Here is a 25,426-nt window from a genome sequence, read left to right as displayed (position 1 = left end):
CACAGCTTGCACAATGGCCTGATTTTTTTTTAATCACTAAGCGGGCCTGAACCACATCCTCACAGATACCATGTCAGGTTCCTAACCCACTGATTTTTTTTTTTCTACAAAGTTAGGACCACCCATTGTGGTCAAAGCGGGTCCATTTCAAAGTTATGATTATCGAAGGAGATTGTCTCCTTTCATTAAGGATTTCCATTTTCATAAATATAAGGATGTTTACATAGATTTTTTTTTTTGGTTCCGTACATATGGAATTCCCAGGCCAGGATTAATTGGAGCACGTTAACTAGCCATGTGGAGGCAGATTTTACCACGAGCGGGCTGGGGGTTGAACTTTGTCGTATTCCAGATGACTGACCATTGAGATAGAGAAGTCAACAAAGATTTAAAATAGTTTAAAAGATTGTTTAGAATCTTATATGAAATTTTATTATGTCTGTGAGACTGAAAACTTCCCAAGAGATTGGGAGGCCAATGAAAGATATATTTAGCATTAAATGTGTGCCAATTAGCAGAGTTAATTGTCCATTTTATTGTCAGAGTTATTGAGTATACAGCTTAGGATTTTTTTTATTTGGAATTTTAATCAAATACTTGTTAACTTATTATGGTAAATGGATTAGTTATACTGATGTTAATTTAAAATCCTGTTTTAAAATATTTAAATTGGAAATTTACATTTGTTTCTTTATAAAATAATTAAGGAATTTAATGCTATTATACAGAAATTAAGTCTTCCAAAAGATCGGCTAAACTATTAACGTTCAATGGGGAACAAGCTGAGGCAGAGTACTTGGCTTTCTATAAAGGTCATAGTTCACCTGAGGAGGCTAGTAATGCCAAGATTAGGCCAGTTCTCTCCTCTACCAGACACAGACCTTATTATACAGTATATCTGAACATTTTAAATCTACTTTCTAAAATAAAGAAATGAATTATAATTAAGATTTGAAAATATGAACACCAGAGAAAAACCCAGGTTAAAGTTCAAAATTGAATGAAATACACTTAAGAGATGTTTATATAAATAAAAAGAAAAAGATTTTGTAGAAGACTTCTTCTTGACACTTTCAAAGAAAAATTTTTTGTCTAGAGAATATGATATTCTTTTTTCCTTCCTTATTAGGGTGCCTGCAGTGAATTCAGAGAGGGGTCCCTGTAGCTGAGCTACATCAAAGCCAGCAATGCCAGATCCAGCCATCTAGACCTATACGTACAATCTTACATGGTGAGGCAGGGATGAACCCATATCCTCAAGGATCCGTTGGGTTTGTTTCCACTGAGCCACACAGGAACTCTGAGAGAAATGTTAACATTCTTTATACCTGCTATCATGAGCCTGGATTAATAAGAGTCTGTAGCAAACAGCCATATAGCAAGTCCTCACACACTGACCTTTACTCATATAGAGTCAGGTTTCAGAAGTGCTCTTCTGCAACTCCAGATTAGCACCAACTGAAATGGTAACCCAGATTTTGAGAAACATCCTAAGCAAAACTTCATTTAAATGTCAGATAGGATCCAATCAGTAAACTTAATCCTTAGGAAATAAGACAACTTTTCTACTAGTAGGAACACACTACCCAATGGATCTGATAATTCAATGAATAGGCCAGTATCTTCAAGCGCACTAGTACACACTACCTAATTTAAAACCATCTTTAAACACTTAAAGATAATCAGTTTCTTTTTATCTCCTAACAGTACTTACTAATGATCACTACTCCCTATGACTCAAAAAGGAGCTCATTTATATTAAAGAAAGAATCCATGGTAACCTCAAAGAAAAATTCAAAATAACTAAATATTTTTTAGTTTTCTGACCTCACATCTAACCAGCAAAAGTGAATCACTTGCCCCAGCGTTTTTACTTCCTGATGTTACGTGCTCACCCACAAAGCAGTTATGGAGCCTAAGCAATCTGAAACAGAAGCTTACTGGCCATCTACTCAGAAACTGGGTCAAGCCATGTGGATCACCAGATTATGCCTATATTATTTCCTTTTATAATAAAAACAAAAACCAGGTCAATCTCTGAAGCAGAAGAAACATTTCCAACAACTATATGGGCAACTACAAATCATCCTGATTTACGCTATTAAGCACAAACCATGCAAATTCATTAACCTGCTTACGAAAGGCTTTTGGTTATAGTCTGTGAATAGGTAAGCTTCTAATATTACTAGCCAGGCTCTGTGCAGGCTACTAACTTTCTTCCAAAGAATCAGAGGTTCTCAATTTATCTTTTAAACACTATTAGAGCAGTACTCTTAAGCTCTAGTAAATTCCTATAACCATTGCTAATGAGAAAAAGAAACCAATAGCAGGTTTATACTTTTTGAAAATAAACATATGACACAAAGATGTAATTTACATAAAATTCAGGTTTTCAAAAGTGGAGGTTAAGTACAAACCTTATTAAATAGAATTACCAAAGCAGTACCTACTTCAAAAAAGAAATGGGGCTACAAAATATTCAACTATCATAATCATGAAAGGTGAAAGTTGCCACTGGCAAGGCGTAAGCACAAAGGTCAATTAATCTGAAGGACAGTAAAATCCCCATCCTTAAAAAAATGGATCAGAACCCACAAACCTATGGTCAATTAATTAATCAAAGCCAAAAGAGGCAAGAATACACAATGGAGAAAAGACAGCCTCTTCAATAAATGGTGTTGGGAAAAATTAAACAGCTGCATGTAAAAGAATAAATTAGGAGTTCCCGTCGTGGTGCAGTGGTTAACGAATCTGACTAGGAACCATGAGGTTGCGGGTTCGATCCCTGCCCTTGCTCAGTGGGTTAATGATCCGGCGTTGCCGTGAGCTGTGGTGTAGGTCACAGACGCAGCTCGATCCAGCGTTGCTGTGGCCCTGGTGTAGGCCAACGGCTTCAGCTCCGATGAGACCCCTAGTCTGGGAACCTCCATATGCCGCGGGAGCGGCCCAAGAAATGGCAAAAGACAAAACAACAACAACAACAAAAAAAAAAAAAAGAAAAGAAAAAAAAAAAGAAAATTAGAACACTCCCTAGCACTTTACACAAAAATAAACTCAAAATGGATTAGACTTAAACCTAAAACTGATACGATAAAGCTCTTTGAGAAAAACATAAGCAGAACACTCTTTGACATAAATCACAGCAAAATCTTTTTTGATCCCTCTCCTATAGTAATGAAAATAAAAACAAAAATACAAAAATGAATCTTAAAAGCTTTTGCACACCAAAAGAAACCATAAACAAAACAAAAAGAACCCACAGAATGGGAAAAAATACTTGCAAATGAAGCGACTGATGAAGGATTAATCTCCAAAATATACCAACAACTCATGCAGCTTGGTATTAAAAAACAAACAACTCAATCAAAGAATGGGCAGAAGATCTAAACAGGGATTTCTCCAAAGACACAGAGAGGGCAAAAACAAAACAAAACAAAAAACCATGAAAAGATGCTCAACCTCACTAATTATTAGAGAAATGCAAAACTACAATGAGGTATCACCTCATACCACTGAGAATGCCATCATCAAAAAGCCTATAAGCAATAAATGCTGAGGGAGGGTATGGAGGAAAGGGAACCCTCCAACACTGTTGGTTGGAATGTAAACTGGTGCAACACTCTGGAGAACACTATGACAGTTCCTTAAAAAACTAAATATAGAACTACCATATAATCCAACAATCCACTCTTGGGCATATACCTGGAAAAAACCATAATTTATAAAGATACTTGCACCCTGATGTTCACTGCAGCCCTATTTACAATAGCCAAGACATGGAAGTAACCTAAATGTCCATCAAAAGAGGTTGGAACAAAGAAGATGTGGTACATATATACAACAGAATATTACTCAGCCATAAAAAGAATAAAAAATGCCATTTGTATCAACATGGATTGACTGCAGTAAGTCAGAGAAAACAAAGATCATATGCAATCACTATACGTGGAATCTAACAAAATGATATAAAAGAATTTACAAACCAGAAACAGACTCAAAGATTTTGAAACCAAATTTATGGTTACCAAAAGGGAAATGTGGGGCAGGGAGGGATAAATTGGGGGGTTGGGACCAATATATACATACTACTATATATAAAACCGATAAGTAACAAAGACCTACTGTATAGCACAGAGCAATCTACTCAATACTGTATAATTACCTATATGGAAGAAAGAATCTGAAAAGGAACAGGTATATATTACATAAAACTGATTTACTTTGCTATACACCTGAAACGAACACAACTTTCTAAGTAAAATATACCCCAATAAAGTTTATTTTTAAACAATGGGTCAGAATCAAAGCCATTCCTTAAAATTATTTTGTGAAAGAGAATGAATTAGGAATCTACAATGTTAAAGAACAAAATTGGAGGTATCATACCCCTGGATTTCAAACTACACTGCAAAGTTTCAGTAAGAAAAACAGTATGGGACTGGCATTAAAACAGATCACTGAAAACAGAATAGACAGCCCACAAATAAACCCACACTTAAATGGTAAATTGATCTATGACAAAGAAGGCAAGTATATAGAATGGGGAAAAGATGGCTTCTTTAATAAATGGTATTGGAAAAACTGGACAGCTGCATGCAAAAGAATAAAACTAGACGACTTTCTCACACTACACACAGAAATAAACTCAAGGAGTTCCTGTCGTGGCACACAGAAACAAATCCAACTAGGAACCCTGAGGTTGAGGGTTTAAATCCCTGGCCTCATTCAGTGGGTTAAGGATCTGGCATTGCTGTGAGTTGTGGTGTAGGTCGCAGATGTGGCTTGGATCTGGCATTGCTGTGGCTGTGGCGTAGGCCGGCAGCAACAGCTCCAATTAGACCCCTAGCCTGGGAACCTCCACATGCCACAGGTGTGGCCCTAAAAAGACAGAAAGACAAAACAAAGAAACAAACAAAAACCTCAAAATGTATTAAACTTAAATGTAAGACCGGAAACCACAAAACTCCTAGAAGAAAACATAGATGGTAGTGATGATGGAATGTACAAAATGATTATTATAATTAACAGTGCTGTATGTTATACAGAGGAGTTAAGTGTAAAATCCTAAAGAATTCTAACACAAGAAAAAATATTTTTCTTTTGCATCAACAGATGATGGATATACACGAAACTTACTGTGGCAATCATTTCATGATAGAAGCCAAATAATTATGCTGTACACTTTAACCTAGACAGTACTAAATATGTCAATTCTATCTATATAAAAATTGAAAGAAAAAACATTAAAAAAAAACAAAACCATAGGCAATACTTCCTCTCTCTTTTTTTAGGATGGCAACCGTGGCAAATGGAGGTTCCCAGGCTAGAGGTCAAATTGGAGCTACAGCTGCCAGCCTACAACTCAGCTCATGGCAACGCCAGATCCTTAACCCACTGAGTGAGGCCAGGTATTGAACTCGCCACCTCATGGTTACTAGTTGGATTCGTTTCTGCTGAGCCACAACGGGAACTCCAGGCAATACTCTCTTTAACACTGATCTTAATATTTTTTTGCATATGTCTCCTCAGGCAAGGGGAACAAAAGCCAAAAAAACAAAAATAAAACAGACAAACCAAAAAAATCCCAAATGAGACAACATCAAACTGAAAAAAGCTTCTGACAGCAAAGAAAACTGTGGCACAGTAGGTTAAGGATCTGGTGTTATCACTGCAGTGGCTCAGGTTACTGTTGCGGTATGGGGTTAAATCCCTGCCCCAGAACTTTCATATGCCATGGGGGCAGCCACACACATACACACACACACACACACACACACACACAAAAGAAGATATCTGCAAATGATATATCTGATAAGAGGTTAAATCTCCAAAATATACAAAAGAACACATATAGCTCAACATCAAAAAACAAACAACCTGATTTAAATGGGCAGAGGACCTGGATAGACATTTTCCCAAAGAAGACATACAGATGGCCAACAGGCACCTGAAAAGATGTTCAAACATCACTAATCATTGCGGAAGTGAAATCAAAACCATGATGAGATATCATCACACCAGTCAGAATAATTGTCATTAAAAAAAAAAAAAATCAGGGAGTTTCCCCCGTGGCTCAGCGGAAATGAACCCGACTAGTATCCATGAGGATGTGGGTATGATCCCTGGCCTCCCTCGGTGGGTTAAGGATCCAGTGTTGCTGTGAGCTGTGGTGTACATCGCAGAGGTGGCTCAGATCCTGTGCGGCTGTGGTGTACGCCAGCAGCTAAAGCTCTGATTTGACCCCTAGCCTGGGAACCTCCATATGCCACAGGTACAGCTCTAAAAAGACCAAAAAAAAAAAAAAAAAAAAAAAAAAAAAAAAAACCCAAAAACAAAAACACGCTAACAAACACTGACAAGTGATGAAGTTGTTGGATATTATAATCCAAATTAAGAAAGACTTCAGATTATCAAGCAAATGTTCAAGAATATTACTAGACTGTGGTCCCATATGGACCCAGAAAAGTGTAGTGGCACTCAATGAAACTTCCACATGTTATGAATATATGTGTGAAGAAAGTCAGTGGACGAATTAACCACTTTCATATACAAGATCCCTAGAAAATGATGAGTATGAGCACTAGGTGAAACATTAGGTGGTATCTTCACCATCCACCAACACCCTGCACCTATCAAACAGGAGGTTTAAAAGTTTGGTAATTCCATAATACCAGACTCAGCACAGTGTAAAAGTTCTCTTTTGAGGGTTGATTTATTTTAGAAGGCTATGTAGATGATTATAGTTAGTTTAGAATTCTGAATTCCAGACTAGACAGTCATCCATATATATATATATATATATATACATAAAACTACCAACTTATCACTCCTAGATCTCTGCCACATGGGTGAACCACCAGCAAGCACATCAGAGTTTGACAGACAGTGCCATGCTTAAATCAAGGTGGAGGTGACTGGGTCCCACAACATCACACTCTTCCCTATCCAATATCCAATTCTCCATGGGAATGCCCAGCTGGGGACCAAAGCTTCTTGAGTGCCTTTTTCAGCTCTGAAAACACAAGTGACCACACAGCCATACTTGCTTCTGCTTTTTTTTTTTTTTTTTTTTGGCATCTGCTCTTAGAGAAGAGAACAAACAGTACTAATGCTGTCTCCTAGGATTACTCTTCATAACTTAGTGGTCAAGAGGTTTTAAACTTTTAAAATTGGACTTCAATGAAATTCCCGTGGTGGTTAACGAACCTGACTAGCATCCATGAGGACATGGGTTCAATTCCTGGCGTTGCTCAGTGGGTTAAGGATCCAGGATTGCTGTGAGCTGTGGCGTAGTCGCAGATGTGGCTTGGATCTAGCGCTGCTGTGCCTGTGGCATAGGTCGGCAGCTACAGCTCTGATTCAATCCCTAGCCTGGGAACTTCCATATGTCTCGAGTGTGGCTCTAAAAAAGACAAAAAAAAAAAAAAAAAAAAAAAATCAGAGATCAAGTTCTCTTATAGTTCTGGCAATGCTAAGCTGGCAAAAGTTATATGCCTAGTCCTAACAAAATGTTTTACTCTTAAGAAACATACTTGAGGAGTTCCCGCTGTGGCACAATGGAATCAGCAGCGTCTTTGGAATGCCGGGACACAGGTTCAATCCCTGGCCCTGCACAGTGGGTTAGAGATCCAGCAATGTCACATTGCGGTTTAGGTTGCAACTGCAGCTTGAATCTTATCCCTGGCCCAGGCACTATATGCTGAAGGACGGACAAAAAAAGAAAAAGAAAAAAATGTATTTTGGTGTTCCCATGTGGCTTAGCAGTAACAAATCCAACTAGTATCCATGGGATGCGGGTTTGATCCCTGGCCTCACTCAGTGGGTTAAGGGATCCTGCGTTGCTGTGGCTGTGGCTGTGAACTCCTTAAGTTTTCTCCTTAAATATCAAGAAAATTTACCTTCCTTCTGATGCTTTTGTTGATGAACAATGCTTGCAATGCCAGAAAATCTAAGGAAAGTGTCCAAATTCACCTTTTTCCACTGATCTTCCAGTAGAAAATGTTTTGGTAGTCACTTGCAAAGATGACATTCAAAAAAACACCTGATCTTACAATGGCTTTGAGGAAGAATTTAAGTTATAGATCACAAATTTCACTCATTAAATAACACAAATAGGAGTTCCCACCGTGGCGCAGTGGAAATGAACCTGACTAGGCACCAGGAGGTTGCGGGTTTGATCCCTGGCGTTGTTCAGCAGGTTAAGGATCTGGCGTTGCCATGAGCTGTGGTGCAGGCCGGAAGTTATAGCTCTCATTAGACCCCTAGCCTGGGAAACTCCATATGCCGCAGGGGCGGCCCTAAAAAGACAATAAACAAATAAATAAATACATAAATAACACAAATGTATTAAAATACCACTAGATGGAAAACCTGATGGAAAAGCATCAACAGGTTATTCACTCTTCAGCAGCTGACTTCGCTGCTTAATCAATGCCCTTTGTGAGCACCAATCTCATGAAGCTGGTTTTAAAAGTCAGTTTAGGCAAGAAACTGTTGCCAGGTAGCAAACATATGTAAAATGAGATGACAATACAAATTCTCTGATTTTCTTTTTTTTTTCCTTTTTTGGCCGCCCCCCCCAAGCATATGGAAGTTACCAGGCCAGGGAGTGCATTGCAGCTGGAGCTGTGATCTACCCCACAGATACAAATAACACCAGATCCTTAACCCACTGGGCCACAGCAACGAACTCCTCTCTGATTTTCTTTTAAATGTTGCTGTCAGAGTTCCTGCTGTGGCACAGAGGAAACAAATCCGACCAGTATCCACAAGGATTAGGGTTCAATCTCTGGCCTCGCTCAGTGGGTTGGGGATTCAGTGTTGCCATGCGCTGTGGTGTAGGTCCGATTTGACCCCTAGCCTGTGAACTTCCATATGCCATGAGTGCGGCCCTAAGAAGAAACAAAAAGAAAGGAAAAAAAAAAAAATGTTGCTGTTCAAAATCTACATGGAATGGAGCCGGAAAGAGCTCTTGTAAGGCCCAAGACCTACATCAATTCTATTTTCTGCACTATTTCCGAAGTGACTGCTATAAAGAATGTAATGGTCTATTACGTCATTTTTAGTGGTTCTTTACTTCACTACTGCTGGAGATGGTTAAAAACCAATTCTTACACAAGCAACCACATCAATTATAAGACATAAGTTAATTAATGATGCCTTCCAACAAGTGTTTGTTTTACATCATAAACTCAAAATCTTTAAAGTGAAACTATCAAGTTCCACAAAGGATAAATAACTACATTCTATCTCAGGGCCTCTGCAGCACAGAGCATAATAGCACAAATCCTGATGGCTACTGGTAAGCAGACTGAGAAAATGTTGACTATTTGTGAACTGTAATGTTCAAATGTTAGTTTAATGTTTGTGCTTTCCTTCATTACAATTTTGAAGTTCAACAATATTCTGCACAATGTACTACTAAAATACTAAGAAAAAGTCAAGGAGGCGAGCAACAAAGAATAGAAAAATTAACATTAAAGGATCTCCTAGATTATCATAAAATAACAATTTTTCTAGTCCTTCTAATAAAGTACTCTTGGTAGTTCCCGTTGTGGCTCAGCTGGTTAAGAACCTGACTAGTACCCATAAGGATGTGTGTTCAATCCCTGGCCTCACTCAGTGGGTTAAGGATCCAGCACTGCTGTGAGCTTCGGTGTAGGTCACAGACACTGCTCGGATCTGGCGTTGCTGTGGCTGTGGTGTAGACTGGCAGCTACAGCTCTGATTAAAACCCCTAGCCTGGGAACCTGCATATGTCACAGGTGCAGCACCATTAAATAGACAAAAAAATAAACAAAAAACAAATTATACTGTAGAAAAAGAGCTACATTACAGTATGGATGAGAACTTAAAAGAAGAAACAAAATAAAACCATTACCAGTAGATTCTCAATAACTAGAATGTATCAATGACAAAAAAAAAAAAAAAAAAAAAAACAACAGCTGAAGAAAATGCTCTTTTTGGGGGGGTTATTTACAACAGATCTCAGGAAGGTTAAAATTTATCAGAAAATGTAACAGAAAAATAAACGTCACAAGATTCTACATTTCATTCAGACACTCAGAAAAATATTTAGAAGAACTTTTTTTTTTTTTTTTTGCTTTTTTAGGGCCCCACCCGCAGCATATGGTGGTTCCCTGGCTAGGGGTCTAATCAGAGGTGTTGCTGCCAGCCTATGCCACAGCCACAGCAACGCCAGATCCAAACCACGTCTGCAACCTACACCATAGCTAATGGCAATGCTGGATCCTTAACCCACTGAGCAAGGCCAGGGATCGAACCCGCAACCTCATGGTTCCTAGTCGGATTTGTTAACCACTGAGCCACGACGGTAACTCCTAGAGAACTTCTATATATCAAGCACTGTTCTAGATGTTGGGCATGTGTGTTTATGTGTGGGGGCGGGGGGAGTAGTCTGTTAGGGTAGGCCTGACTGCTCCATACAAAGGAAAGAGGCAGTGGACAAATCCTAAGACAGAAGAGATCAGGAGATGAGGTCAGAGAATAACTGGGAGGGAAAGCAGGATCATACAGGGCCCTTTAAGCCTCAGAAATTTGAACTCTGAGTGAAACAGAAAAACACTGGAAAGTTTTGAGCAGAGGAATGATATAATTTAAATATTTTAATAAAGAATCGCTCTGGCTGACAGATGTAGAAGGTCAAGGACAGATAAGAGAAACCTTTCAGGAAGCTTTTGGAATAAATTATATGAAAGAGAATGGTGACTTGGGCCAGCATTGGAGATGATCAGATTCCAGATATATTTTGAAGATAACAGGTTCCTGATGAATAATCAAGGATGACACCAAAGTGAGAGCACTGAGTAGGTATCAATGGATGTGGTAAAGCAGTGTAGAAAGAATGAGAGTTTAATTTTGGTCACGCTGAATTTGAAATGTCTATTAAATATATGAATGGAAATATTGAAAAGACAATTGAATAGAAGAATATGGAATTCTGGAGAGAAGCATAAGCTGGAAACATAAATTTGGGAACCGTGGACATAAAAGCGGTATTTAAAGCCACGAGATTGATAGAGATCACCAGGAGAGTAAGTATAGAGAATGCCAAGGACTGAGCCAGGGGGCATTCCAGTATTAAGAAAAGGAGTATTGGAGTTCCCGTCGTGGCGCAGTGGTTAACGAATCCGACTAGGAACCATGAGGTTGCGGGTTCGATCCCTGCCCTTGCTCAGTGGGTTAATGATCCGGCGTTGCCGTGAGCTGTGGTGTAGGTTACAGACGTGGCTCGGATCCCGTGTTGCTGTGGCTGTGGCGTAGGCCGGTGGCTACAGCTCCGATTAGACCTCTAGCCTGGGAGCCTCCATATGCCACGGGAGCGGCCCAAGAAGTAGCAAAAAGACAAAAAGAAAAAAAAAAAAGAAAAAAAAGAAAAGGAGTATTAAGAAAAGGAGACTGAGTTTGAGTACCACTGAGATAGGAAGTCCTGGAAAACAAGAGTGGAAAGCGTATCAAGGAGGGAGTAACCAACTGTCAAATATCACTGACAGGCCAAATAAGTGGAGAATATTTAACTGGCTACTGGATTTAGTTACCAATTTTTTTTTTCTTTTTTCTTTTTAGGGCCATACCCTCGGCACACAGAGGTTCCCAGGCTAGGAATCGAATCAGAGCTGTAGCTGCTGGCCTACAACACAGCCACAGCCAAGCAGGATCCAAGCCTCGTCTGTGACCCACACCACAGCTCATGGCAATGCCGGATCCTCAACCCAATGAACAAGGCCAGGGACCGAACCTGTGTCCTCATGGATGCTAGTCAGATTTGTTAATCACTGAGCCATGACGGGAACTCATGGCTACTGGATTTAATATCACAAAGGTCAATAGTGACCTTGAGAAAAGCAGTTTTAGTGGAATGACATAAGGAAAATCCCAAATGAAGAGGTTCAAGAGTGAAAGAAGAATTAAAGATAATGAGTACTTAGATAATGGTCTTGAGGAATTTTGCTGCAAATGGGAATGAAGAAATGGAGCAGTGATGGCAGGCAAAGTGAAATTAAGAGTAGGATTTCTTTTTTAAGCCATGCCCACATCATGTGGAAGTTCCTGGGCCGGGGATCAAACCCATGCCACAGCAGTGACCTAAGCTGCTGCAGTGACAATACCAGATTCTTAACCTGCTGCACCATAAGAGAACTCCAGAGGAGAATTTTTTTAGGGTTATTTTAGGGCATATTTTTGTATGTGCTGATGACAGCAACACAGCAGAGAATAAAAACTGACGATGAGAGGGGAAAGTGCTGAAGTGATGTCCCTGAGCAAATGAAGAGAGGATAACATCTAGTGGGTAGAAGCAACGATAACTGATCTACGGTAACAGGGAGAAGGCAGATAGTCATGTGGGGGTGGGAATCTGTAGAAGTTCTGGTACTGCTTTCTTTTCTCAGCAGAAGAAAATTTCAGGTAACGCTAATAAGCAACGTAAGAAAGCAAGAACTACTGGCCTGCAATGATTTGTCTTACTTGATCCACTCATAATATCCCAATGGTGGTTTCTTCTAAAGATGCTCATCTGTTTTTACATCTAACCAGGCTAGGAAAACCTAACTATCTGTTAATAATTGGACACATACAAAGTGCATCAAAAAAAATATGTGAAACACAGGAAAAAGTGATAAAAGTCAATCGAATTTGCTTTTATGGCCTAGAAGGCTCGCTTACATGAAGATAAATCATTTCACTTCTTAAAGTATAAAATACTGACCTTTAAGAGGTTCTGCTGTAAAAATTAAGAGTATTCTAACATTTCACATGTAACAGTGAAACTGGGGGTGGTAATGATAAATCGATGGTATTTAAGGGTGTAAATTTGTAAGGAGTAATAAGCAATAGAGATCTAAGGCATGGTATAATGGATAGAAATAATATTGTATGCTAATTATATAACATAATAAATATTGCTACAATGCAATCCTATGACAATATACAAGTGTATTAAAGTAACACACTGCACTCCTTAAGCTTATACAATGTTACATGTCAAACTTACTCAATACAAAACAAAATTGAAAAATGCACTTTTCACAACAGGAGACTCTGACTTTCCTTATGTGGAGAAGTATAATTTTGAGGAGTGCTTACCAACAGTGGTTACAGGAGGCTGTGAAGGGTACTGGGAACTTGTTGTGGCAGGATACTGACCGCCAGGTGGGTAAGGACAGCCTGGGTAACCACTAAAGAAAAAGAACAGAAAACATTAAATGTTAATGTTTAAATGACCCAACACTATAGTATCTTTTAAGATTTCCCTGTTCCAGGAAGCTAAGCTTAATTATTTCGTTATTTTACCAGTTAATGACTTTACAGTTTTAGTGCTAGAGGTGTCTATTCAAGCAAAGTTCTACAGAAATTCCATTAATGACATTGGATTTACCCTTAAAGTCAATGACTAAAATACTCTTGTTTGGCCCTGTTTGAGGGTCACTTTCACAGCAGCAGAAAGCAACCAGAATATTCCTAAGGACAGTTCAACAGTATCAGACCTGGAGCAACAAATATTTTGTGAGAATTTTCCATTGTGACTTCCTAGCATATAGGGAAATAATACTACTTAATTTTTACCTGTGGCTCATTAATAACCTTTTCTAATATCTGATCTGAAAATATTCCTCTTTCAATAAAGTTTTAAAAACATTCTTTTCACTCTATGGAAGGTTTCAGTCACTCCTGTATTGGTATTAGAGTTGGAAGGAACTTTACTTAGAAGTATTCCCCTCCAGTTTCTGATCCAACATTGCGCTGTAAGTATCATTTACAATATCCCCTACAAATGGTCATCTTTCTATGCTAAACACAAACTTCATTTTGATGTAGTAACTTCTAATTAATGGTCCTAAATTTGCATTCTAGAAAATCACTTGCGTATCTGAAGACTTCTAACATCTTCCCATCGTCTCTTCTTCAGGTGAAATATTTAATTCCTTCAACCATTCCTCAGTCATGATTTTCAGATCTAATCACCTTCCTTTGAATGATCACTAGTTTGGCGGTATTTCCCTTATAATGGAGAAGAAAAGAAAAGCAGGAGAGTTCCTGTTAAGAACTGACTAGTATCCTTGAGGACACAGGTTTGATCTCTGACCTCACTCAGTGGTTCGGGAATCCAGTGATGCCCTGAGCTGTGATGTAGGCCAGCAGCTGCAGCTCCAATTCAACCCCTAGCCTGGGAACTTCCATATGCCGTGGGTGCAGCCCTAAAAAGACACACACACAAACAAAAACAAAAACCCAGAATGATTATTAGCTACCTGTTAGCTGAATAATAAAGTTTGATTAATCCCATGTTATCTACAATTGTCAGATCTATGACATCTGCAATTCTACAAGTCCATTAAAATTACTGACTAAAAAGAGCCAGCCCAAAGCCCTGGAGCAAGAGCTCTGAGTTCATAGTAATCTTTTTTCAGGGTAGTGGCTCAAAGATGATCTCCTATTTGCATTACTGGTTCACACTTTATAACTTATCCCCAACAAAAAAAACTTTGTATATAACCTGAAGATTCAATGAAATCATAATTTCTCTTATCTATTAGTATAAAAGTAAAATCAAAAGAGAAAAATGTTGGAATTCCCCTCGTGGCACAGTGGAAACCATGTGGTTGCAGGTTTGATGCCTGGCCTCGCTCAGTGGGTTTAAAAAAAGAAAGGAAGAAAAAAGTTAAGGATTTTTGTTTCCAGAGGATGTATGCTGAAGGCTCTGCATGGTACTTTTATTCTAGTTTCTCTAGTAATCCATAATGCAGTGTTGCAAGGAAACAATGTCAATCTTACTCAGATTTCTGAATCAAAAAATTTTTTTTGTCTTTTGTATTTTTAGGGCCACACCTGTGGCATATGGAGGTTCCCAGGCTAGGGGTCCAATCGGAGCTACAGCTGCCGGCCTACACCACAGCCACAGCAATTCGGGATCTGAGCCATGTCTGTGACCCACACCACAGCTCATGGCAACACCAGATCCTTAACCCTCTGAGCAAGGCCAGGGATCAAACCTGCATCTTCATGGATCCTAGCTGGGTTCGTTATGGCTGAGCTACAATGGGAACTCACCTTCTTCTTTTTTTTTTTTTTTTTTTTGAAGACAGCAATCTGAATATAGTTACCCTTAACTTATCAGCATGTTATGACAATAAAAGTTACATTTCACTCACACAAAGCCCATCAAATCTTTGAAATAGAGCTGCCTCGAAAAGGAGCTTCTAACAAATCACCTCACAGAAGAAACTTTTAAAGTTATGTAAGGTAAGTCTATATTTTGTCAATATTTTCAGCATTCATTTTAATTTACAAGTTTCTTTAAAGTGGCTTTACTATTTCCTTACTGTGCTTCTAATAACCATTCCCTATATGCCCAAAGTTCCTTCTTACTAGCAGCTATTAATGGATGAAGGCTTATAATTTTAAGACTTCAGACAGGATTCCATGTCTAGTACTTAATGAGAAAATTAAAGGCCTCAAGAAATCTAAAACTTATAGCGAGCTTATATATAACAACCACAGGAATCTTTTTCTCTTGTCTGACAGATGTTCATCTGGTCTCTGCTTACTATCTAAATGTGACAGAATGCTTACTACCTTAAAAAGCCAGTCCCTGAAATTAAGAAAGCCCCCCCCATAAGTATGTCTGCTAAATTTAACTTGTAAGATCCTGCATATTATATATGTACATACATATATTTAGTTATGGCAGGTGTTCAGGAAATCTGGCTGCATTACCTGTGAGGGTTATACGAAGCTAAGAAAAAGTAGCAGGTTAAAATTTTCTTGTTAATTCTTGTTTATTTTAAGTAGCTGAAGATTTCATTTAGGTACCAAGAATATGCCAGTTTTGCATTCTAAGTTAGCCCCCAGACCGCCTTTGGAAAGTACTCCTAGATTACCACTGGAATGGGTGCACATTTGTAACACAAGTTAATTATCATTTCTCATTAATTTTTCTAGTATGTATTATTCATAGACTGATTTCACTATTTAGCTCTGTTATGTTATTATCATATGGATAATAAAGGTTGGCAACATATGCAGTCTATTAACTGAATAAATAAACATTACGAGGACAAGACTGACTTCATCATACAAACCATTAATTCATTCCCTGTAGTTTATAGAAAAGGTCAGTTTTTTTTTTGTTTGTTTTTTTTTAAGGGTGTTACAAAGCAATTAAGTCCTACTGTATGCCATAGGGAACTACATCCAAGCTCCTGGGATAGAACATGATGGAAGACAGTATGAGAACAATGCATATATATATATATATATATATATATATGTATGTATGTATATATATATATATATATATATGACGGGGTCACTATGCTATACGGCAGAAATTGACAACACTGTAAATCAACTATACTCTAATAAAAAAATAAATATTTTTCTGAAGTTGTTATAATCAATATTCCATTAACCTTTCAGCTTTTACACTGGATATACAAAGTTCCTAAAAGGGAAGTAGCAAGGATTTCAAAGTCCAAAACTAATCAACATCATTGCCATTTCTTCATTTCTTTCCTCTCTGTAAACAGAAGAGAACAGCATTTCTCTAGAATGGAAAAAAACTCTGTTTGAACTATGTACATACCATAAAATTTCACGAATAAACTGAGCTGTACCTTCCATTAAACCACAACTAAATTCATTTTAATGCCCTAGTTAGCACTCATTATTTTTACTCTAGATCTAACAGAATTCTAATACTATTACTCAAAAGATAATTTTTCATTACCTGGGATTGGGAGGGTATCCGGATGGGTACGCTGAAATCCCACTTGGCATGCCTGGCATGTAGGAAGCTAAAAATAATTTTTAACACTTAAAATAATATGCATAGTCCTGGATATATACATTATCAAATAAGGCACACATCACTATCAAACCACAGCAAAATTTCATACAGTTAAAGAATCCAAATCTCAGCACCAAAACAAAACACTCTACCCGTATTAGTACTTTACTGCAACTAATAAATATTTTCAAACCATAGAATTCTAGAAGGATTACACATGAGTTATGACAACACACATGACAACCCCAACAAGAATAACTGGCAAACAGGTCAACCTGGTCAGCTCTGCAGGCTGTCAAGGAATCTATAACCTGAGACAGGAGCCAATTGAATTTGGAATTTAGAGGAAGCTAATTCTGCCCTCCTCTGGTCCAAGGTCAGCTTCTTAGAAAGTTACCTCTTTATTGCATCTAAGAAATCTTTTGATATTTCTTTTAAGACTACATTGACCGATTAGCACAGCTGGTTTTGTTGGCTTGATTGAGGATTTGAAAGGACTTCAAATTACTAAAAGAAGTCCTATACAAAACTTATATTTAGCTAGACAGATTAAAACAAAAGCTTAGAAATCCTAGGGGAAAAAAAGATTCAAATTTAGTAAGCTTAAAGAATGCTTTATATCTCTGCTGTTGCCACAGCTGTGGCATCAGTGGTAGCTGCAGCTCAGATTCAGTCTCTGGCCCAGGAATGTCCACATTCCACATGTGCAGCCATTAAAAAAAAAGGAGAGTGAGTGAGAGAGGGAAAGAAGTAGTTAATTTTGGCCTCAGCTGGAAATAGCTTGTTTGAGAATCAATTTATCCTGAGTGAAAATTTTCTCACTGAATACAATGATGAATCAGTCCTTAATCCAATCAATATTTTAGTGCCTTCATGTGACAGTCACCAAGAATTTGATGAGAAGGAAGGAAGGAAGGAAGAATGAATGAATTAATTCCTGGCTTTCAGTTGCTTTTAGTCCAGTGGGGAAGATAAACAAGCAAGGAATAATAACAGAGTGATAAGTGTTATGACAGGGAATTTCAGACTGCCCTATATGGGATCATACAGAAGGTAGCTAATTTAAATGTAAGAGGTATGGGTAAACAAAAGTGATCTAGTAGATGAATGGTATAGGAGAGCTTAAAGGCAAGAGCAGTGGAACCTTCAAGCAACAAACTTTTAGAGCACATAGTTCAAGTGGGTAGGAGAAATATGCTTTGCTCTGACCAAGGGCCTTAAAAGTTTTTACCAAACTTGCTGAGCTTACATTCCCAAGTATCAGTGTTCATAACCCTTCTTGTTAAGATGAACCTATAGATGTCATAAGTAATTTTCTTTCTTTACTGTAATGAAGCTAAGATGATGTTCAATACTGTTTCAGAATGGGAAAAAAAAAACCTCCCAAAATGCCACAATTGCTAGATCCCATAAAACTGTTTCTTTCTGAAGGCAAAACACAGTTCATCTCTATGAACATCAAAAGATGAGGGCACTATTAGGTGTGAGCAACATTTACAGTCCATTACTAGTTTCTCTCCCCATGCTAGTTTCTTTAACACACACAAAAACCACCACTTCATGGTTACAAGCAATTTCCTCATAATTATAAGCAATTTTCCTTTTCTAACATTCTGAAAAGCTAATAATTTGAGCAAAGTCTTCAAATTATTACTTTGTGAAATAACAAAAGTTATCTGAATCCAAGACTGACTGGTAAGGAAGCAGGGAATGAGATGAAGTAATTTTAGAGCCAGAATAAAATGAAATACAAATATGCATAATACATGGGGTTATTATAAGGATTAAATAAAAACTAGTATGAAGTGCTTAGCTATATCTCAATAAATGTTGTGCTACTGTTAATGAAAAATGAGGTTTGGCCATAGCATTTTTTTTTTTTTTTTTTTTTTTTTGCTTTTGCGGGCCATACCTGTAGTATACAGAAGTTACTAGGCTAGGGGTCAAATCAGAGCTACTACTGCCGGCCTACACCACAGCTGCAGCAACTGGGGATCCAAGCCGCATCTGTGACCTACACCATGGTTCATTGCAATGTCAGATCCCTGACCCACTGAGCGAGGCCAGGGATCGAACCCTTATTCTCATGGATTCTAATCAGATTTGTTTCCACTGTACCACAATGGGAACTCTGGCCATACATTTTTTTTAAGTATGATTTATAGCTAGTTCAAAAGCCATCCTAAAACAGGAGTTCAAAAATGTTTAGAGCAATAACAGTAATAATAGAAGTTAATAGGAGTTCCCATGTAGCTCAGTGGTTAATGAATCCGACTAAGAACCATGAGGTTGTGGGTTCGATCCCCGGCCTTGTTCAGTGGGTTGAGCCTTGAGCTGTGGTGTAGGTTGCAGACGTGGCTCGGATCCCACACTGCTGTGGCTCTGGAGTAGGCCGGCAGCTACAGCTCCAATTAGACCCCTAGCCTGGGAACCTCCACATGCCGTGGGAATGGCCCCAGAAAAGGCAAAAAGACAAAAAGATGACAAAAATAAATAAATAAAATAAATAAAATAAAAGATAATAATTTCACAACTAGAAGACATTATTTAAGTATGGATCCAAATTTCTGGGATAGTCCTTGGTGTATGTTTGTGTGTGTAAGACAGAATTCAGACCTTCATTTCTTTGGCGTCATACTTAATAATAATGAGTATCATTTAAATGTATAAAAAGTATTAAAATTGTAATGGGACAGATTGTGTAATGTGATTTATAGTGAGTGAATGCAAAATGGAACTGTAATAGTGATTTCTTTAGTGAGGTCTCTTTCTAGAATGCTGCACTTCCAATGTCAATATAAAACTTAGGGAAAAAAGTTGCTTAGAAGACTGTCTAAATTTATGAAAAGGTTACCTTTATCTTAAGTGGTCACTTTATGAAAAGGTTACCTTTATCTTAAGTGGTCACTTAAGTGAGCAAATAAATATGAATTCTGACCTAGGAAGTACTTAGAATTTCAAACCTTAGATGAGCAAGATTATCTAATTTTAGGTATTAGAGCTAAAAGAATTTAAGAAAAAAGCAAATTTCTGGTCCAAAAGAATCCCTAGAATCCTTACTAAAATGCTATAACCAAGCTTATTCTGGGAAAGCCCATGGGAAAAGGAAATGGATTCAGAAAGTTCTGTTAGATTCCCATTCAGCTTGTGAGTCAAGATGCTTCTCAAGACAGAATGAATTAAAAAGGAAAACGATAATTTTCAGCAGGAAAAAAATGAAAGCTCGCATTAACTTAAAAGTAAGTTTGGTTAATTACAAACCTAAAATTTGCTTAAAAAAAAAAAATCACAGCTCAAAATACAATGAAGAAGTACAGGTTTAGTAAAGCCAAAACCAGTAAGTACAACCAACTCTCAATTATCCAGGGTGATTTTAAAGCATCAGTAAGAATTACTTTTTAGAAACCCAGAAATAACAGAGATAATGTTCACCAATTAGGGGAGAAGTGATAACTGACTTCATGCCCCCCGACCCTCTCCACTTAAAAATTATGAATTGGCTGTACTAAAGAGAAGAAAGCTGAAAGCTAGATGTGCATCGTGTATACCCAGAATAGCTGAACATTGATGATTTAGTTGACTTAAATCAATGATATAATTGATATCTACAATCCTGATGCTGGAGTTGCAAAAACAAAAAACAAAAAACAAACAAAAAAAACACAGGAAGGAGTGGTCAGATGGCCTTTCAAGTTATATGTACTTCCAAACAGATCAAAAAAAGCTATTCATGGCATGCATGATTTAAAAAAAAAAAAAAAATCTAGCTCTACTTCAGCATTCTTTCTCTTCCATTTTGGAAGCCAGCACACCCAAGTTAAATGTCTACCCACAAACGAAAGCCCAAATGCCAGTCTCTGCTGGGAATCTGTACATGCAGATGTGGGGCCTCAGAATACCTCCAAAAAATCCACTAACTTGATAAGCTAAAAAGCAAAGTGAAGTCATTAAAAAAATTTTTTTTCTGTTTTGTTTTACATGAGTTTAAAAATCAGGTTTTCTGTTTTGTTTACATGAGTTTAAAAATCAAATCTCAATTCTACTTACTATTTGGTGGCCCTGTTGCCTGGTATGGTGGATAGGATGCTGAAAGAGTAGGACGAGAGAAGACCGGAGGTTCATCTCCAAACACCACAATCATGACCTGAATAAGCCCCAACAAATCTGACTGTGGCTAAAAATGGAAAACAAATTTAAGTCAGCTACAGATTCACTTTTTGGCAAATAGGAAAAATCTGGTCATTTCTTAGTCTTTATTTATTTTTTATTACTCAAATGAATTTATCACATCTGTAGTTGTATAATGATCATAACAATCCAATTTCACAGGATTTCCATCCCACAACCCAAGCACATCCCCCACCCCCCAAACTGTCTCCTCTGGAGACCATAAGTTTTTCAATGTCTGTGAGTCAGCGTCTGTTCTGCAAAGAAGTTCAGTCTCTTTTTCAAATTCCACATGTCAGTGAAAGCATTTGATGTTGGTGTCTCATTGTATAGGTAACTTCGCTTAGTATAATAATTTCTAGGTCCACCCATATTGCTAAAAATGCTGGTATTTCGTTCTTTTCAATGGCTGAGTAATATTCCATTGTGTATATGTACCACATCTTCTTGAGCCATCTGATTTGTTTTCAACTCAGCTCAATAACTTCCTTTGTAGGACCACAAACATAAAAATTCCATTTGATAAAGCTATGTGATTTTTACATATTATTTACATGTAACAAGGTGTTGCTTCACGTGTATAAAAACAGCACTAGCCAAAGGATAGTATCGTTCTTCATTTGATTCCACACAACTAACCAAAACTTTTATTTCCAATGGACAAATTACAAATTCTCATACAAATTCATGGACGGATGTGTGCAGTAGTCACAAATATTATTTAAGGCCATTAAAAGATAACAATGTTACCTTGGAAACTTGTTCCTAGATTAATTTTTATTAAAGACAGTATTACGAACTCTGAAATTACAGGCAGACTTCATTTCAGAAATCACTAGAGTACACAAGATACAAATCGTTAAAGGATTTTTCCTTCCAATACCATAGTGAAAGTTAGAGTGTCTGTATCCTATAAATGTTGCTAAACTTTTCTCTCAAGTATCTACTGATCACTAATTTAAGACAAATTATGCTAGGCAAAGTTGTTCAAATTGGCTTATCTGATGGCTCCATTTTCACTTCTTACTACATTTTGTGTATATCTCACCTCATGTACTTCATGAGTTCATCAGGTTCTGAAGGATAACTTAATCATCTCGATCAGCTAATCATCTTAATTTCCTTCTCCGGATGGGAGAGTTCACTAGCAGCTTTCAACTTCCCAAAGCACTATTTTATTAAATTCTGTCCCAATGTATGGACAATGACAAAAGGTAACATTTCAGAAAGCTTCTTATGAAAATTTGCTGATTCTCACTATTCCAACACCTGTCTTATGTCTGGCTGTGAATTTACATGCTGAGACTGGGAGTGATCACATACAGTATCTGTGTAGCACCGAGGAATGTGGACTAGAGATCATAGCTGATGTGTGTGGGGTCACTATTGAAATCACACACTTTAATCTCTTGTTAATTATTTAGTCCAACAAAACTCCCAAGGTAAATCATAACCTCATGCATTTAAGAAACTGAGATATAATTCATATACCCTCGAAAGGTGTATGGTTCAGTGGCTTTTTCCATCACCACTATTTAATTCCAGAATATTTTTATTATCCTCCAAAGAAACCTGTACCTATTAGTACTCATTTCCAATTTTCCCCTTCCCCAAGCCCTGGCAACCACTAATCTATTTTGTCAATGGACTTGCCTATTCTGGATATTTCATACAATCCAATGATCAAGTGGAATCATATGATGCGTGTCTGGCTTTTTTCACTTAGCAAATTTTCAAGGTTTACCCATGATGAAATATTAACTTCATTTATGCAGTCTTATAACCATAGTTTTGTCAGGAAAAGTTTTACTTCAATTCTTTATCATATCATTTCTTTCACTTTAAAGTCTTTGAAGGAAGGAAAATTAATCATTAATACCTATTTCCAGGCCTATTACAAAGCAACAGTCATGAATCTTTCAGAATGACAAATGACTAATTCAGAATAATACAGGAGGAGTTTGCTTGTGTGGCTCAGTGGGTTAAGGATCTGGTATTGTCATTCCCACATGCCACGTGTGCGGCCAAAAGAAAAAAGGAATGATATAGGATATAAGAAAAGCAGCAAGATTATTAGTTTATTTCGGCTCAAACGCCTAAGGGTCAACTGAAATAATATCTTTATAAAACTGCTTTGCTACTGAAAACCATCTTAATATCCCTGTGACAACAGCATGCTATCTACTGCAGCAATCTGGCATGATACAGAATGTAAACTAGGGCTGTTATCATTTATCTTGACCTTACTAATTAAATTGCTTATTAATCCTGAACATACATATTGTTCAGAATGTAAAATCTGCTATCGTGTGTGTGGTGTGTGTGTGTGTGTGTGTGTGTTTAGGGCCACACCCGCAACACATGGAAGTTCTTAGGCTAGGGATCAAATCAGAGCTGTAGCTGCCGGCCTATGCCACAGCCACAGCAAGCCAGATCAGAGCCGCACCCGTGACCTGTACTGCAGCTCATGGCAATGCCAGCTCCTTAACCCACTGTGTGAAGCCAGGAATCAAACCAAAGTTCTCATGGATACTAGTCAGGTTCTTAACCCACTGAACCACAATGAGAATTCCTTCTTGGCTATCCTTAATCTTTTGCATTTCCATATAAATTTTAGATTCATCAAGTTCACGAAATTAAATACATAAAGAAAGAAAAACTTCTGTTAGGACATAGATCAATCTGTAGAGAACCAGTATTTTTATCATACTGAGTCTTCCAATCCATGAATAAGGTTCTCTTTGCTTTTACTTAAGTCTTCTATAATATCTTTCATTAAAATTTAGAATTTTCTCCATAATGGACTTGGACATCTTTTGTAAGATTTATTCCTAAGACAATAGCATTAAAAACATAAAGTATTATATATCAGTCCATTCATTCTCTATTCTGCTGAGTCCAATCTGCTATTAAACCCATCTATCCCATCTATTGAGTTCTTTTTGTTTTCTTTTTTGGCTTTGCCCAGGGTATGTAAAAGCTCCCAGGTGGGGAATTCCTGTCACGGCTCAGCAGTAATGAACTCAACTAGTGTCCATGATAATGCCGGTTCAATCCCTGGCCTTGCTCAGTGGGTTAAGGATCTGGTGTTGCCATGAGCTGTGGTAGAGATCTTAGACCCAGCTCGGATACCATGTTGCTATGGCTGTAGTGTAGGCCAGTGGCCACAGCACTGATTCGACCCCTAGCCTGGGAACTTTCCATATGCCGCAGGTGTGGCCCTCAAAAAAGTCCAAAAAAAAAAAAAAAGTTCCCAGGTCAGGGACTGAACTCGCACTGCAGCAGCAACCCCAAGCCACAGCGGTGACAATACTGGATCCTTAACCCCTAAGCTGTCAGGGAACTCCTAGTTTTTAACTTCTATGACTCTAATTTTTGGTTACAAGATTTCTACTTGGTTCATTTTTAAAATAATTCTCCACCTTGAACATATCAAACAGTCATTTTCAAGTCTGTGTCTGATAACTGGGTTGCCTGGTGGAGGTGGGTGTCCTGTTTCTATTATCCTTTTTCCCTCTTTGTCCTGTCTTTTGGTGTACTTAATAATTTTTAATTGTATGCTAGATACTGTCTGTGAAAAAGTATATAGGCTCTATGTATTATCTTCCTCCAGCAAAGGTTTACTCTGTCCTATGGCTGGTACATATTGTGGGAATCAACTTATTATAATCAGGAACTAAGCTGATTCCAGGCTGGGATTTTATAGGGCTCATTCCACCTAAATTCTCACTCATGGGGAGTGTTCCTCCACTGGCGCCAACTAAGAACCAACAATATTTACTTATATCCTTCCTCCCTGATAAGGTTCCGAATGCCTATTGCCTACTCAACCTAAGACTGCTGAGAACTTGGCTGTGTTTTTCAAAGGCTTTCTGCTTAGCTTTTTAGCATCTTGTCTTTGAAGTTTAGGAATTCAGTATATTCTTTGAGAGGGAAACTGAGATTATCTGGCTCACTTCTTTGTAGCTTCCTTTTCTCCCAAATCTTGGCTCCTTAAGTACTGGATGCCTTGCAGACAGAACAGCAACTGTTGTCCTTTCAGTCCTGTGGGACTATTAGAAACTCTGCAGGCTTCTTTCCCTCTAGCTAAGGCCCTCTGCCCACATTCTGAGTCTCTCACCCTGTACCAAGAATCAGTAAAAACCCTTAGAGAAAACTGGCTAAATACTGACTCTTCTCTGTGCAGTTCCCTCCTCTAGAGCATCTTGGCCCTTCAAGTCCTAACTGCCTCAACAGCTCTCCAAAGCCTTGCACAGATGTTTTTTTGTACTTTGTGTGGCTTTTCTAATTATTGTTGATAGGAACCTCCAGAGCTATACTATCAGAGGCAGAAACAGAGTTTCTTACTACCATACTTTTTTTTTTTGGCCTCACCCAAGCCAATACAGTGACAACGCGAGATCCTTAACCCACTGCGCCACAAGAGAATTTCCTAGTATTACTTCTGGATAG

The 25,426-nt window shown here is 37.9% G+C and overlaps 1 protein-coding gene across 1 annotated transcript in view; it reads right to left on the bottom strand.

Annotated features, from left to right (window-relative positions):
- Window positions 1-25,426, bottom strand: part of TSG101 (tumor susceptibility 101) — a 47,495-nt gene that overhangs the window by 6,593 nt on the left and 15,476 nt on the right. Inside the window, 3 exon segments of the mRNA XM_021083264.1 lie at window positions 13,105-13,196; window positions 16,748-16,814; window positions 20,855-20,981. Coding sequence (XP_020938923.1) covers window positions 13,105-13,196; window positions 16,748-16,814; window positions 20,855-20,981 — 286 coding nt within the window.

This window comes from Sus scrofa, chromosome 2 (genome assembly GCF_000003025.6).
Source record: "Sus scrofa isolate TJ Tabasco breed Duroc chromosome 2, Sscrofa11.1, whole genome shotgun sequence".
Classification (NCBI taxonomy): domain Eukaryota; kingdom Metazoa; phylum Chordata; class Mammalia; order Artiodactyla; family Suidae; genus Sus; species Sus scrofa.
Note: the sequence above shows the minus strand (reverse complement) of the source record. Positions and strands in the feature narration are given on the sequence as shown.